General features: G+C 57.9%; 1 protein-coding gene across 3 annotated transcripts in view; it reads right to left on the minus strand.

Annotated features, from left to right (window-relative positions):
• Nucleotides 1-16,529, minus strand: part of GRB10 (growth factor receptor bound protein 10) — a 173,321-nt gene that overhangs the window by 50,145 nt on the left and 106,647 nt on the right. For all 3 annotated transcript variants that reach the window (XM_047695307.1, XM_047695306.1, XM_047695308.1), the window contains one exon: nucleotides 15,209-15,350. In XM_047695307.1, the coding sequence (XP_047551263.1) occupies nucleotides 15,209-15,350 (142 nt within the window). The remainder of the gene's footprint in view (nucleotides 1-15,208; nucleotides 15,351-16,529) is intronic.

The raw sequence follows: 16,529 nt of genomic DNA on the forward strand, positions 1-16,529 counted from the left end.
GATGTGCGCTCCTAGTGGCCGATCGGGCTTCTGGCTGATTCAGTGGCCAAGACGCTAGAACCCCAAACTGCTAAAACACATGTGCCACCCGTAAGAGGAAGCAGAAGGGCATCCAGGACACAGAGGAAAGCAGCACATACACATGGCGGGTTCTAGAGACGGCACGGCAAGGCCGAGGCCCGGCCCGCTGGCGGCGGCTACCACGTTGCCACCCTAGCCTGGTGCTTCTCGTCTCTGGGGCAGATACAGAACAAGAGCTAGGGGCCCTCGGGGGATCTGGGTCACAGAGCCGGCTGCCCGGGAGAAGATGGTCGCTGGGACCACTGGAGAGCACGCGCATCACCAGACACCAGGGAACCCACAGACGCAGACGTGCATCTGGAGACCTGACAATCCCACAGTGGGACGAGACGGATTCCAAGGCTCCTGCTACGTCTTAACGATCAAAACCACCCTAAAAACAACTCAAAATCATCATACCACGGGACTGACCCAAACTGACACCAGCCCTTGTTGGATGCGGATTTCCCGCTCAACAAGTTCTCCCTTACCCACCCCCTCTGTCTGCGCGTCCTGTTCTGCCTCCGCCAGAGGGAGCGTCCGACCCACAGGGATCAGCAATGAGAGCTCCCCTTGATTCTCCCAGGACCCAAACACGCATTCTGCCTTCAGCAACATCAGTCGGGGGGGTTCCATGACCTCACGCACCCAGAGCTGCTCCCCCGTTTCGCTCTCGGTACAACCTGCAGTCTGGATGGAATAAGGTTCTTCTCGCTCTCGGGTAACGGGTGACAGAGATCAGCTACTGCTGGGCACCTTATCCCAGCGCCTACTTCAAACTCTGCTGCAGCAGCTCCCCCCAGGGTCCCCTCTTCCGCGGCATCTCTGGGGCACTGGCGGCCCCACGGCAGCCCTCTAGCACCGCCCCCTGGGGACCCGGACACCAGTGTGGAGAGGGAGGGAGAGGCGGCCACGGCAGGAGGACAGCACCCACACTGCCCGGCGGCCAGCGCAGCCCCCCTCACCTGCCCTCGGGTCAGTGTGCAGGGCCAGAGCAGTGCCAAGAGCTTCCTCCAGCCCCCAGACGCGGACGCACTAGCTCACTGCTGGCTGCAGCCCGCTTCCGGGACGGCCAACAAGCAGCCCCACAAGAGGTCAGACGTGATTATTTTCACTGAATGGAAAGAAACATCAAGGGGAACAGACACTGGGCTCCAGGTACGTTTCCAGTCTGAGGGAGGAGGGCAGAACCTCCAGGAGGAGGTTCCCAGGAGGAGGGCAGGGAGAGGCAGGGCCCAGGAGGAGAGGGGTCCCCAGGAGGGCAGCACCCCAAGGAGGAAGGCAGCCCCCCTGCAGGAGGAGGGCAGGGCCCTCAGGAAGAGGGGCAGGAGGAGGGCGCAGTCCCCAAGAGGAGGGAGGCGCCCAGGAGGAAGTCAGGGGAGGGGCCCCCCAGGAGGAGGGCAGGGAGGGGCAGGGCTAGCTCCGGATGTCCATGGCTCCTCCCCTTCCCGGACCACACAGCAGTCCGCCTGTCCCGTGGAACACACGTTTTGTCCCGCACACTTGACAGAGCCCACCTTATCAACCCCCACGTGACAGCCCTCAAAATCCACCCAAACAAATTTTAAAAGATCACATGGGGGCTTCACCACGTTCAGGCTCACAGGGTGCCGATGTGATTACAGCAAGACCGTGCCCCTGCGGGTCCGGGAGCCCCGAGCGGTGGGGACCGGATACAAACCCAAGCAGCAGCACAGTCAAGGCGCTGGCAGGCCTCCGAGGAAACGCGGTCTGTCTATCCCTCACATCCATCTGCCTGGGAACCGTCCACAGCTAGAGGCCCCAGGACCAAAGCTCTGGGAACTGCCTTCCCTTGGACGAGCTTACGCAGCTCGAAGCGGTCGGCACAGACCAACACACGTGGCACGTTATGCCCACACAATTACGGATATTCCCTCCGTTTCTTTTGAAAAGAACGGGGAAAAGAGAAGCAGTGTGTTCTCAATCAACTTCCCCTCCTGGACGCGTGGCTCCTGGAGGCAGGCAGTCCAGGGCCTCCCACAGACCCTCTGAGACCGACGGGCAGCAGACGGCCCAACCCGGTACACCTGTATTGTTGCCCAAGCCGTGCACTGAAAGCTGAAGCTGTGTAAACTACGGAGAATTGTGTGGCGTGCGCATGTGTCGTGTGTTCTAGGCTGTTTGTCCGGTTGGGGGAAGTACACTGAAAAAAATCGGTCCACACAGGAGGCATATTTTGGGTTTTAAACAGGATTTCTCTTCATCATTTTATCTTGAGAAAACTGTGAGCTTACAAAAAATCCATAAAACCTGGTATCACAATTCCCCAAATATTCTTCATCTAGGATCCCCAATACTAATGTTTGCTCCCTCTGCTCTGCTCTGTCATAGCCCCTTTCCGTATCTGTCCGTCAGGGTGAGATGCAGACGGCCGGCCTTTCACCCCCACACAGCTCAGTGTGTGCTCCCTAAAAACAACACTCACTCAGTATAACCACAGCACCACGATCAAAATCAGGAAATTTCATCAATCTGCTACCTGTAGTGGATTAACAGACCTCTGTCCAATGCAGCCGACGTCCCACCAATGTCCTTTATAGAAAAGACCATAGTATTTTGGGGCTCGGGATGCCATCGTCCAGGACCACAAGGTACATTTCGGTTGTCATAGCTCTTCAGTCTGTCATCTGGACAATTAGTTTTCTGGGATCTCCTGCTTCCTCTTTCTTTAAGTGCTCCCTCAGCATCCTCTCCGTGCGGAATGACATTTAGAAGCGAGATCAGAGCTCTAGGTGGACTTATTTTTAAAGGAGGAAAATCGGAACTGCCAGTTGCCACAAGGACCGGGACAACTAAGGGAGATCAAGAAACCACTAAATCCTGGGGATTTGGCTCAAACCCAGACTGTTCTCCCCAGCCTCAGCACCTTGGTTGTCTCATCCAGAAGGCCGTGAGCTCCCGAGGCTGCGTGAGCGGTCCCCGAGCCCCTGCCACCCCTGGTGTAGCCCAGCCTGAGCACCACAAACCAGAGGGAACCTCCTCAGAATGCAAACCTTTCCTGCAGCCCCCTATCGGGACACCTGGTGGGGTCTCTTCTGCACTTGGGATGGAATTCTTAGCAGATGTTAGGTACTCATGTCCAGGACCTTTGTGAATGGCCCTCCCGCCTTCCCTCTGGAACATTCTCTGCCCTCCAACTGGCTTCTCCTCCTTCAATTCTGACGGTATGCTAGCTCGTGGCTTCCCTGCATGGGGCCATGTCCAAGTCCCACATCTGACCCGCTGGCAATCACACGCCCCTGAGGACCAGACAGTGTCCATCTCACACGCCAGGCTGCAGGCTCCTGGGGGAAAGGGCTGTGTCCGCTCGGCTGGCCCCAGGCCCAGCACCCACTTCCGAGATGCAAAAGCTGCTGAAAACATGCTGGGTGGGCCCATGAAAGGGACAGAGGGTGGTGGTGACTTTACTTCCTTGCTGGGACTGGGGAGAAGGCTGGACGGGGGGCGGGGACAGGGACAGGTGGCTCTGAGTGTCCCCGTGCCTGTAAGTGTGGGATTCGGGGAAGCAGTCTTGGGGCCCTGCCAGGACACTCAAGCAATCCTCCCAGACCAGACACCATGCCAGGGAGGCGGGTGGGGGGGGGCAGGACTGCACAGCTGTTCAGACAGGGTGAGGAAGGGAAACCTGAGCCCCAAGTCCAAGGCGGCCTATGGTGGTCCGAGCAGGGCAGCGTGGCCAGGTTAGGAGGTGTCGGACTGGAGCGCACTCTCCAGCCCTCCCTTGTTCACAATTTACGCAGCGATCCACCCCAGGACCCCCAAGATCTACGTGGAGCAGTATGGGCAACCTCACTGTGTCCCCTGCACTCTGTGGTCACTGCAGGGCATCACCATATATCCTGAGACCACAGGGACCAGCCAGAGGGGGGGCTAAGCTGGCCGCAGGATTCTGGAGAACAAGAGGATGAGTGCTCAAGCCCACGAAGGCAGGCGAAGGCCAAGGGGGTCTTTTCTTGTGGTCACTACAGAATTCTAGCCAAGGGAAGTACACTATTTGGGGCCTGGAGGGCCACCCCAACTGGGGGACAGGTTTCCAGGCTCGCCATGTGCTGCCCTGGGGTGCCCTGGGCCCTTTACTCAGCAGAGAGGACATGGGGCTGCCTGGTGTGGTGATGGCTCTGGTGCAGGTCCGGGCTCAGAACTCTGGAAACCCACTCTTAGCTACTCCTAAATAAAATAATCAAAATAAGCAAGCCCTCACAAATTAATATCACAGCACACATCCAGAGCTAGAAAACACTCATGATCTCGGACTAGGAATCCAGCTTCTGGAAACTTCCCTGAGGGGAAGAATTCAAAATGTGACAAAGACCATGGCATGGTCACTCAAGAAAGCGTTGTCTAGAGCACAGACCACGGGGAAGCCACGCAGACGTCCAGGCACGACCAGGACAGCCAGGGAAGTGTGGCTTGAGAAAAACCAGCTTCGAAGGGCGCTGCTGAGGAGAACCAGGAGGGAACAGAAAACACGGCATATTTAACAAAGAAAATCACATGTAAAATTATATCTACCTTGGCCAAAACCACATAAAACACAGAGAGGGTGGGACCCTGGGTGGCTCAGTCAGTTAAGCCTCTGCCTTTGGCTCGGGTCATGATGTTGGGGTCCTGGGATCGAACCCCACGTCTGGCTCTCTGCTCAGCGGGCAGCCTGCTTCTCTCTCTGCCCCTCACCCTGCCCCTGCTTGCTCTCTCTCACTCCCTCTCTCAAATAAATAAATAAAATCTTCAAAAACAAGACAAACACATGCAGCAGGGCGGGAACGGAACCACACTGTGGACAGATGGGAACAGTTGGCTTTGTGTTCTCGGACGGCGAGGCACCCGCGGAAGGTCACGGGTCAGAAAGTGTTTACAGCGGCATGGGAATGGGACAGCCTCTCCCGAGACCCACAGGTCTGACACACACTCTCACCTTCGTAAGGTCATAGCACACTTTATCTCGACTTGGAAGTTAAGGACGCACTTGGAGAGCGCCCAAGGGAACCACACGTCCCAGTGACTGGTCACGGGCATCCTGAGGCACAGATGCCCACCGGTGCCAGGCTTTATCCCGCTGGACGAGCCGAGTCGTCTGAAACACGAACGCAAGCAAGGATGAGGAGGGCACTCCCAGGCATTTACGACAGAGCTGCCGGGGAGGGGAAAAACTTGGGGCCAAAAGGCCATTTTCTAATTTCCCTGCTCCTCATGAAACTTCTAGCCAAAGCAGCAGCAGCAGCAGCAAGGCCCGGTTAGCTGGCCGAGGACTTCACCTCTCGCTCTTGGGTTAGGAATAAACACACACAGAGAAAGGTAGCGGGTTTCAGCACTCGCTCTGCAGTGCTTCCCACAGTTGGAGAGATCTTGGGAGGGTCGATGCTGTGATCAAGGACCTACGTGAGGCCTCACAAGTTTAGGGAATTTGTATTTTCAGTGATATTTAGAGTCCGAGAAACCCTTGTGGTGGGGATTTCAGTTTCCTGACAAGACTGCCCTGCTCGGGTCCCCTGAGTGGTTGCAAACGTGTGAACACGGGTCCCATTGAACACTGGGGCCGTTCCCAGGTTGCCCCCCAGAGGTCTCTGAGACACCTCGATTTTAGTGCTATTCCCAGAGAACTCCGAAAAATGCTCCAGACAATCTGGAACCTTATCCGAATGTGGGTTCCATGGGAAGCGTGCTGTGGAGAAAGTAGACCTGTGGTGGGAAGGATCTGGAGAGCTCTGGGCTGCCTCCAGTCGTCAGGGCTTTCTTCCCGGTAGGAATTTTCAGATCCTCAGGACCCAGCATGAAACGCGCATTTCCAAGGTGATGGGATGCGAGCCTCCCCACCCTTCACAGACCTGCCTGCTTTCTTCTCAGGACTCAGGTCACGGGGATTTCGGGAAGCCCAGGTGAGAAGAGCAGGTACAAGGCTCGCCGTCAGCTTGGTAATGTGCAAGGGGCGGGGCAGGACACCAGGAAGGCCAGCCGCTGCCCAGGATGAAGGGCTCCGTTCCAGAAGGACTGACTGGGGGCCCATCCCCCAAGATGGGCCGCATCCCCCCAGCAGCCTCCGTGTTACTGAGACCCGGGCTCGTGTGCAGAGTCACGGTCACAGCAGCCGTGGAAACTGGCGAACACGACGCAGGGCTGCCAGCGTGTCCGATTCTGACACAGGTTCCTGAGGCTGAGCCAATCTGCGGTGCCGGAACACGCCGACTCCCCGGGGGGCACCCTGCCTCAGAGCCTGCTGACGCCGCCCCCCATCAGGACCACAGGGACAGGTGCCACACGGAGCATCCTAGCTCCTGGGGCCTTCCGTGGCGGCAGCGCACAAGGGCAGAAGGAACAGGAGGCGATGGGATGTATGTCGCCCGCGGGCCCCGCTTGGTTGGTTTGGCTGAGTTCACACGTCCGCTCGGAAGGAAGAAAATGTCACATGAGGGTGGCTCCGCGAGGTGCATTCCTGTTTGCATGCGGCGTTGCTGTGGCGTGCCAGGAAGACCACGGACTTGAACTCGGGCCCACTCTATGGACAGGACCGGTCACTGTCACTCTGCGACAAGATGACGAGGAACGCAAGCCCCCCATGGCGGCGGAGGGCCAGGCTCTCCCAGAGGCACCAGGTGTGGTGCTGGGCCTCTGAGGCCTCTTGGCAGAAGGGGAGAGACGGGGCAACCCTGCGCGGCTCCCAGAGACCACCAAGAAACACCAGAAATCTCTTTGGTGACAGAACCGCTCCAGGAATGGCAAGTGAAGGTTCACTGGCAGACTGATGTTTTAAGAAACCAACAAAGTCAGTTTATATTCCTTCTCTAGGAAATTTTTCAGGGAAGCCACAGGACTGACTGGAGGCAGCCGGACAAAGGAAGGAGTCGGAGGGTGGGTGATGGAGCCGGAGGGTGGGTGATGTCCCCCCATGCAAGGGGGGGCAGGGCACGGGTGGAGGGACGGGGCCCCTGCAGGGGGCAGGGGTGGAGCCTGGCTCTGGCAAGAGCCACCTGTGCCTTATTCACGAGTAAATGGGGAGCGAAGGCAGGACAGAAAGGGAAACCAGGTTTTTTCTTTAAAGATTTTATTTGAGAGAGAGAGCAAGCACAAGCGTGGGAGAGGGGGAGCAGGAGAGGGAGAAGCAGATGCCCCCACTGAGCAGGGAGCCCCATCGAGGACTCAGTCCCAGGACCCTGGGATCAGGGCCTGAGCCAAAGGCAGCTGCTTAACTGACAGCAACCCGGGTGCCCCGGGAAACCAGTTTGAGGGACACTGAGTAAAGACAATTTTCCATTCGAGAACGGAATTGAGCTGCTATGTACAGACAGACCCTCGCCCTGATAAAGGGACTGTCATCGGACAACAGTGTCTTCTCTGTCCCACTGGGGGCCCGAGCATAGCTCTCCCAGATTCTGGTCCCAGGACAACCCTACAGCTGTCCTGAGTATCCAAAGTACAGTGGGCAGCCACCACTCACCCCACTCAGCGCCCCACGGGAACCCCAGCCCTCAGGTGTTGTGACCGTGGTTCCAATGGTTCTGTTCCCTGGCGGCACCAGAAAGGTGACGTGGGCACGTTTTGGAGACGCTAAAAAAGAGGGCCTGCACAGTATGGAGGAGATCTTAGCGGTGGAGGCTGACGAGAAGGCGCTGGGCTCCATGATGCTGCCAGGCCCAGGTGGGAGAAGCAGGAGGCATGGCGTGTCCACACAGGCACATTCCTCGAAGTTAACTGCACTTGGCCACAGGGGCGCGTTTTTCCTGCCCAAGACGGTCTAATGCAGCAGCGTGTTCATTAAAGGGTAGTTAGAGCCTCGGGAGGCCCACTTTTGATCATTAGTAACGTGCAGAACCCGATGCAGGGCAATTAATTCAGTTCCAGAAAATTAATTCTTAAAAGTAAGCAAAGGGAGAAGAGGGGATTGGAGCGGAGACAATATTCATGCCCTGTTAGAAATGGGGTTAAATGTGCGATTAATTGTGTTTGAATAACAAATAGAGAAACCTGCTGGAACAAGTCACCAGGCAGCTCCATGGAAACCTTCACTGGCTGCGAGGAAGGCCATCCTTGACAACGCCTTCCAGAAGTTTCCATCCAACTACAGAGGCTCGCGTTAAATTCGGAAACAGAGACATTTCCAGGAACATCCCCGTTCTTTCCTTCACCAGCGCTCCCCTGCACTGCTCTCCTGCCCCCTTTTCTCTCCCCCCATCCTCCTCCCCATCCCTTTCTCAACCTCTCCACACCTCTGCTTCCCCAGCCAGCTTTCTCTGCGCACTCCCTGTCCCTGCTTCCTGCCCCACAGTGCCTCAGTTTCCCCTCCACCACTGGAGGCCTCTGGCTCAGGGACCAGCGTGTGCGAGGTGCCTTCTGGGTACACGCAAGAGCCTGGCCTCGCCGGCCGTGACACACAACAAGGTGGCATGTGGCAGTTGTCTTTCCCTGTCTCTAGACCCGCTGTTAGGACAGAGGAAATGTCCTCATAACAGAAGCCACTTGGCCCCCGGTTTCTTGCAGCCAAAGACATCTGCATGGGAAGGACAAAGCCCCTGACCTGCGGGGAGGGGTCCCGCAAATGCCAGCCACGGTGGGCGGTGCTGTGGGATCGGGGCCAAGCCCCAGGGTCCAGCCCGCCTCCTGTGGTATCCCGGGTCCAGGTGGCCTCTCCAGTGGCCTCTGCCCTGGGCACCCGACAGCTCCCACCCCAAAGCCGGCATACCACCTTCCTAGAGAGGCTGTCTTCTGCAATGGCTATTACTGGGGAGCAGTGACAGCCCCTCCTGTCTGGCTCCGACCTCGGCGGAATGAGGGCTACTCAGAAACATGCACCAAGCGCCAGAACGTCTGACTCAAAAGCATCCTTTCCAGCAGCCAACGCCACTGTGCGCCATTCTGGAGAGGCACTGCAGCCCACACAGGAGGCCCGACCACGGGGCCCGGACACTGGGGCACCAGGAGGGTGGGAAGCACGCGGGCTCCGGACTCACCCAGGCCGAGCTCACTTCCCGCCTCCGCCTCCAGCCAAAGTAACTGCAGCTGCTGGGCCTCGGTTTCCCCCCACGGAAAGTCTCTTCTGCAGCGTGCGGGCCAGTGGCATGAGAATGCATTGTGCGCTAAGCACCCTGAGAAGGACGTCAAACGACACAGCCAGGGGCTTCCTGGTAGCGTGTCTCGGGACCCGCGTGAGACCACTGTCCAGTGTCGTCCTTCCACAGCAGGGACGAGTTACTCCTTGTGCCTTCTAGGGACCCTCATCTGGACAAACGCGTTGGACCCTATGGGAATGTGACCCAGCTGGGACCACTCCACAGGGTCGCTGCGTGACCCACGTGCACTCCCGACTCCGTGCATGTTCCGCGGTGGTTCCCACAGGGCGCTCCCGCGAAGGCTCCTTGCTCCCGGCCTCTGGCAGTGAGCATCGAAGAGAAGGGCTGGGATCTGTCCTGGGGCTGGAGGGAGGTCACCCAAGCGCAGCCTTCTGGAAGGGGCTACGGCGCCTCTGGGAGCCCTGTGGGGGTGCCTGGCGCAGCCCACTCTCCTGAGGGGCGAGATACCCTGCCTGACCTCACTTCCGCCCCCAGAGAGATGGCTCGGGAGATGCCACAGCTGCCCACCAGCACGGCCGGAACGAAGAGGTGGTGAGGTCCAGCCCGCTTTTCCGGGAAGGCCACATGGACCTCGGGACTCCAGCAGGATCTTTATCTACATGGACCTTTTCTCTCTCAGCAGGGACAGCCACACCTGTCATTTCGGTCCCTGTCCCACGGGTACACCGGTAGCACCCGTTTAACGTCATCCCTCCCAGACGGGGCGGCAGCATGGCTAGGGCGGGGCAGACACCAGGCTTCCCCCTTCAGCGACTCTCCTGCCTGACTTCTGAGGCCTCTGAGAGGGGTCATGGCTAAAATGGGAGGGCGAGGCTTAGCGCACGGGGCCTGGGTGCCCCTGGGAGGAGCCTGCGTGATCAGCTGTCCCCGGGCACACAGGCTTTCCTGAGAGCCAGAGGCCTGTCACCCGGCACCCCAAGCGGACAGCGGTGCCTGCACTAACCTCCTCTCTCCTCCGGCGTTCTAGGTCAGCGGCAGGGTCCAAGGCTGTGACCCGGAGCCTCAACACCCCTGCCAGTGTCCCTTGAAGGGAAGAGCTTCAGGCATTCGCCTCTGATCACCTGGGCCAGGCCCCAAACTCTCCTAGCCTCTCCTCTTCCCCACTCCCTATGCTGTACCCCCAGGCTGTCCCCAGGCCCACTGGAGGGTCATATCCTCAATTCTGATGGCCTGGCTGGAAAGACAAGCCAGCTCCCGCTGGGCCTCTCTCCAGTTCCTCGGCTCTGGCTGAAGCTCAAGGGGACGCCCTGGCCCCTGTGGGTCAGAGGCAGGCGCCACCCCCTCTGTTGGACCCTCATCATCAGCACTGGGCCAGGTACACAGCCGGCACTCATAGTTGCTGTCAGATAAACGCACGCTGCACCAAACTGCGGCAGACACACAGCAGCCGCGACCTGAAGAGAATATTCCAGAGGGTCTGAAACACTTAGTTCAGCAAGACACAAAGAAGAAGTAAGGTTCTTTGGGTCCATGCGGCACCGAGGGCAAAGGGAACATCGCCGGAAACACGTGAAGACTCGGTCTAGACCACAGGATGGGGCCGCGGCCTGATGCGGGGTCACGGCTCACGATTCGGGCTTAACAATCACTCCGACCATGTGACAGCCTGTCTTTTCCAAATGAGTCACAAAGCAGTTAAACATGCCTTGTTGATTTTCAACACAAAAATTCACTTTCTGATATTAATTGAATTTCATGACCCTCCAGGGGACAGAATGTTATCGCTCAGAGCAGTTCTCAGGCATCTGTGTTTCTGTGACTACAAGATGACACGTCATTACACGACTTCATCAAGTCGTTCTGGTACGTTTTGTGTCGTTTGGTAAACAAGGGAACAACATCCTTCACCGGGGCTGTGAGTTCAGATACGAATCCCTCAGTGTGTGATCCGCCGGGAAGACTCCATGCATGGGGGCAGCCACGGGTTCAAGACTCTCACGGGGCAAAGCAGGTGCTTCTCCCAACACGAACCACGCTTCATGACTGTCTTCCGTCCGTAGATGAAGAAGCCCACACGTGCTCTCATTACAGGCGAAGCCATAAAGCTACGTGCCCATCAGTAGATTCTGATTTAAAATATTAATAAGCAGGGGCGCCTGGGGGGCTCAGGCAGGTAAGTGACTGCCTTCGGCTCAAGTCATGGCCCAGGGTCCTGCTGCTCCCTCTCTCTCTGTGCTCTCATGCTTTTTTTTCTCTCTCTCTCCCTCTTCCATCTCAAATAAATAAAACCTAAAAAAATATTAACACACCAAAGGCAGCTGCTTCAAATCTGTATAACACAACAGAAGAGGCAGAACGCCTGAGAAACTTGAGTCTAAGGCGACCCCGGAAACTGCTCACAAGACTGAAACCCTGCAGGCCCGGGAGGACCCCGAGGGAGGCACAGAGGCCGCCGTGGCTGGGCTTCCGACGGGCATTGGGTTCACGGGCTGCAGGCGACTCCCGATCAGAGTCCAGCTGCTGGGCTGCGGACTCAGCAGTTTCCCCCTATCTTGACCCTGGTTCATGCTGATCGGGTCTGAGAGCAGCTGCAAGGCAGGTGCTACCCGACCACGCTGGTATGGAACCAGGGTGGGACCGGGGTCTGTGGGAGCAGCGTGAGGGCGGGGTCGGCGGTGCGGGGAGCACCACAGGTCCACCCCTTTACGGGCAGAGCCAGGGGACCGACGTGGGGACAGCAGAGCCAGGAACCCAGGTCTGGGGGCGGGGACTCGGAGCTGGGCAGAAAGGACAGCTGGGCTGTCAGCAGCCCTTGTCCTCGCAGTGATTTCGAATCCAGGCACGGCCGGGTACTTTCACCCGGTTAGGGCTTCCAGTGCGGGGAGCCAAGCGCTAGTGTCCATTCTCCACTAGCTCAGGCCACGATAACACAGCACCAACGTGGGGGGCTCAAAGAGCAAGTGGCACCCCCAGCTCCAGAGGCTGAGAGTCCACGATCAGGGTGCGGGCGGGTCAGGTTCTGCCAAGAGCCCCTTCCTGGCTCCTGGGCGGCCACCTCCGGCCTGCTGCAGACCACAGCCCTGCTCCTTCCCACCAGGGCAGTGATCCCACATGGGCGCCCCACCTCCCACACCATCCCCGTGGGGGTGGGGCTGCCACATGTCCTCTCGTGGTGGGGGGCACACACACAGTCCACAGCACTGCTCCCACTGTGTGGATCCCAGTTGGCTCAGGCAAGAACAACCACAGTGGGGTCGGCATGGGGGGACTTCCACAGCCTGACCGGGGCATCTACCCCATGGATGCCCCGGGGGAGGTTGTGGGGCGGCCACTGAGGGTTTCTGATCCTTCCCAGCAGCTGGCCTGCAGCTCACACGTCCACAGAGGAGCTGTGGCAGACAGACGACAGAACAACACACCTAGGAGCCCGCAGCCTCAGCGCTCCTGCCACCCTCGGCTGGCCGTCCCGCCAGGTGGGCGTCCTCTGCGTGGGAAGCGGGCGGTGCCCCATGCAGAGCAGATGCCCGCGACACGGCAGCGGCTCCCTGGAGCTGGGGTGCATGGACAGCATGGTGGGCAGCCAGCAAGCTTCCCTGCAGAAGACACCCAGGGAGGGGAAGGAAGGCTGCTGGCCCGTTTGCAAGAGGGTCTGGGAAGAGTGCGGTAGGGCAGGCAGTGTCCCAGGCAGGAACGGGTCTGTGCACATGGCCGGTCCAGCCTCCCTCATTCCTGCCTCCCCTTCGGACTCGAGGACAGAAAGAGGCTGCTTCTGATGGCCTCGCTGTCCTGAGACAGTTTCCTACCAAAGAGGCAAGAGGCTTTCTTCTTCACCCACGCTGGCCACATGCTGCCCAGTGAACGAGGAAGCATGAGGGGCCTCCACGAGCATGGTTTACTGCCTCAGGCAGGTCCAGCTGCTCCCTTGGACTTGGTGCAAAGGGAGAGAGAACAGCATGCAAGTGTGGAGAAGGGGCCCTAACTCCTGCGACCATCAGCGGCCACGCCATCACAGGCTGGGGGGCAGCCACCGGCCACTGCGCCAGTGACACACAGCTCCTAAGATCAAAGGTCAGAGCCCGGCGTGGATGAGTGGCATCCGTCCGAGCTGAGTAAGACCCAACGAGGACCATGGACTCTCCACCAGCTTGGCCACCTGTCCTGCGCCCGCCGGGTCCAGCAGGCGGGGGGAAACGGGCACTGGGAAGACAGACACCAGGGCAGACACTCTGATCCCAAGAAAAACAGCAGGCAGAATTCCCGAGTTTCCGGATTCTGCTTACAGACTTGGACAGTCCGTGGGGGTGGAGGCCCGCTTTCCTGCCAACGGTGGCGAGAGCCAGATAAAATTTTCCTGGTCTTATTTTAGGATGGGTAAGGCCGTAAACAAGCTCAGTGAGCAGTCCACAGACGGCCTGTCTAGACCCTTCCTTGAAGCAGAAGGTCACCAGGGAGGCAGATATCCCAGATGTCCTGAAGGCATGTGACAAAGAGCTATAGCCCGGCCAGCACTGGCTTCTGGACAGGGACAGTTACCTCACCTTCCCAGTGTCAATGGCGGAACCATGCAGCCTGCCTGGGGAGGCACGAGGTCAGAAAGGGAGCCGTGCTGCTCAGGAGCCCAGAGGGAGAGAGGACATGTCTCCCTCCACAAGCATAGCCGGGCATGGCACGGGTGCGGCGGGGTGGGGGGTTCTGCAGAGGGCAGGGAATGCTGGTGCATCAGGCTTGGGGATGGCAAAGTGCAGAGGAAATTAAGAGGGGCTTCCAGTAGAAAAGCCAAAGAGAGTTCTGAAATACACTTACTAAAAATAAAGACCATCAGGATCCCAGGAAATACTAGTTTAATGGCTAAAATCAGAGGCTCTGGGTCCTACTGTCAGGTACGACAGGCCTGTCGCTCACACTGGGGTCCTGCTGCTGGCTCTGGGGTCCTGCTGCTAGTTCTGGGGTCCCGCCCACTCTGCCGCTCACTCTGGAGTCCCACTGCTAGTTCTGGGTTCCTGACAGCCCTGCTGCTCGCTCTCAGGTCCCTCCTAGCACCACTGCTCACTCTGGAATCCCACCAGCCCTCCCACTCACACTGGGGTCCTGCCCACCTGCCCCCCTCTCTCTGGGGTCCCGCCTACCTCCTGCTCACTCTGGGGTCCCACTGGTCCCTCTGGAGTCCCTCCTAGCCCCACCACTCACTCTGGGGTCCTGCCCATCCCCCGCTAGCTCTGGGGCCCTGCTCATCCCCCACTTGCTCTGGGGTCCCGCCCGCCCCCATCAGTCACAGATGGGCTTCTGTTTCCTAACTGGGAAATAGAGATAAATTTGTACCTAACTCTTAGGAGTGTTTTGGGTAATAAATGAACAAATAAGTAAATAAAATATGGAAACTTCACTGAATAGTGCCTGGCCTCTAGGGGTCACTCTGTGAATGTCAGACGTTCCCGTCGTCATTATCATATTTATGCCACCACCGCCCACACTGCGGCAAGACTGGGTTTCCCTCCCCAGCCTGCAACCCACCAAGGCCCAGGCCATGACAGCCGATTTCTCTAAGCCACTGACGCTTTGACCCTGGGTAGGTCCCGGCACTCTCTGTATCCCCGTTTCCTCCCGGAGGAAACGGCTCTGATACACGCAGCGCACAATCCCACTTGTAAGGTAGAAACTTTTAGCGTAAGGAGGTGGCTGCCGTCTTCTGAGTCAGGTTTTCTGCCTTGCTCAGACCCTATTCCAGACCAGGATACCACATGGAAACTCTTCCACTTGCGGAAGTCCAGGTGCCTGAGAAATCCCTCATTTATCCAGAGATCCCAGCCAGTGGAGAGGATGTGGCGGGGGGGGGGGGGGGGGGGAGTATTTTGTCAGAGAACCAACATTCATCTCTAGGTAACAAATTGTTACTTTTTATCCTTCTTATGAGATGCTTTCTGAAACACACGGCTACATCCCAGACTTAACAAACGGAATTCTGGCCAACAGATCAAAAGTTTCCTAAGGCCAAAGGAACAGCAGCAAGAGGAAAAGAAGCAAAAGATCCCACATGTTCCCTCCCTTCTTCCTGAAGGAAGAGCCGGCACATCCGTCCTGACCCCACAGCCAGGTGGCCTGGCGCTGGAAGGGGGGCGTGTGCTCACCTGCTTCGCAGCAGCCTGGCTTGGAGGTAGGGAGCCCCGCGTCAGCACCGGCGGGCTCCCGGGGCCGCAGAGCTCAGGGAAAGGGTTGGGGATGGCCGGCAGAGACGAGGTTCGGAGCTCCTGGTCTTCTTCCTGCAGGCGTCTGGGAGGAGAGACACACCTGCTCGTTAAAGGTTTGCTGTCCTCCCCGATGCAATCCAACAATCCCACATCTGGGGATGTGCCCCCCAAAAAACTAAAGAGGGGCTCAAAGAGATACCTGGATCCCAGGGTCACAGCAAGATGCGTCACAACAGTCAAACCCGAGTGTGCATGGAGGCGTGAAGAGACACACAAACGTGGTCCATCCACACAAGGGGACACATATCAGCCCGCACAAGGAAGGAACCCAGACACGTTACAGCAGGGATGAACCTCGAGGACACGGTGCTAGGTGACAGAAGCCAGTCACAGAAGGACAGATCTTAGGACAGTCCACCTCTGTGAGGCACATGGGGTTGCTAAGCCCTTGGCTAGAACAATGGTCACTGTCAGGGACTGGGGCAGGACAGGGAGCTTCTGGGTCACGGACAGAGTGTCACTGCTGCATGATGACCAGGTCCTAGAGATACGTACACAACACTGTCAGTACACGCAACACTAGGCACCTGTTCACTTCAACACAGCTGGGATGGTCCATTTTGCTAAATGTATGGTACCAGGACGGGAAGTCTTATTTTTTTGTTTTTGTTTTGTTTTTAAAGCTGCCCTTCGCAGACTCAAAGGGTCCAGATTCCCTCCCTTATTAAACATGTGGGAGCAAGAAGCACCGTGAAGACGCTTATATCCCAAACAATGCCCCCCACAGGGCCTGTACCAGGTGTGCTCTCCAAAAAACTCATGGGTTTATTCCCTGAAAACCGATGTATGAAGAGGTGTAGGAGCCATTTCCAGGAGAACCCCTCTTCCCGATGCCTCTGAAGGGATCACTTCTCCAAACACATAAAGGCACCAGAAGCGGCTCCGTGTGTCCTCATTGGTGTCCCGGAACAAATGCTTGTTTATACAACAAGGTGGCTGATCGTGACTGCGCTGGGACTCAGTGTTCCGTGTCACTACCTCCCCAGAGCACGAAGGCCTGGGTTTGCGTCTGCTCAGAAACGCCCCACAGCACCCCACTTCACAGCGCCAGGCACCACCACATAGCATGTCACACTGCCAGCGCTCGGGCATTTCCTCCCGAAAATGTAACACCCACCTCTCCTACAACTACGCCAAACACCCACATTGAGATGAATCAGATGCAAGTATGAAAATAGCAGAAGAATCAAGTTCAGAGTCA

Source organism: Lutra lutra, chromosome 11 (genome assembly GCF_902655055.1).
Source record: "Lutra lutra chromosome 11, mLutLut1.2, whole genome shotgun sequence".
Lineage (NCBI taxonomy): Eukaryota > Metazoa > Chordata > Mammalia > Carnivora > Mustelidae > Lutra > Lutra lutra.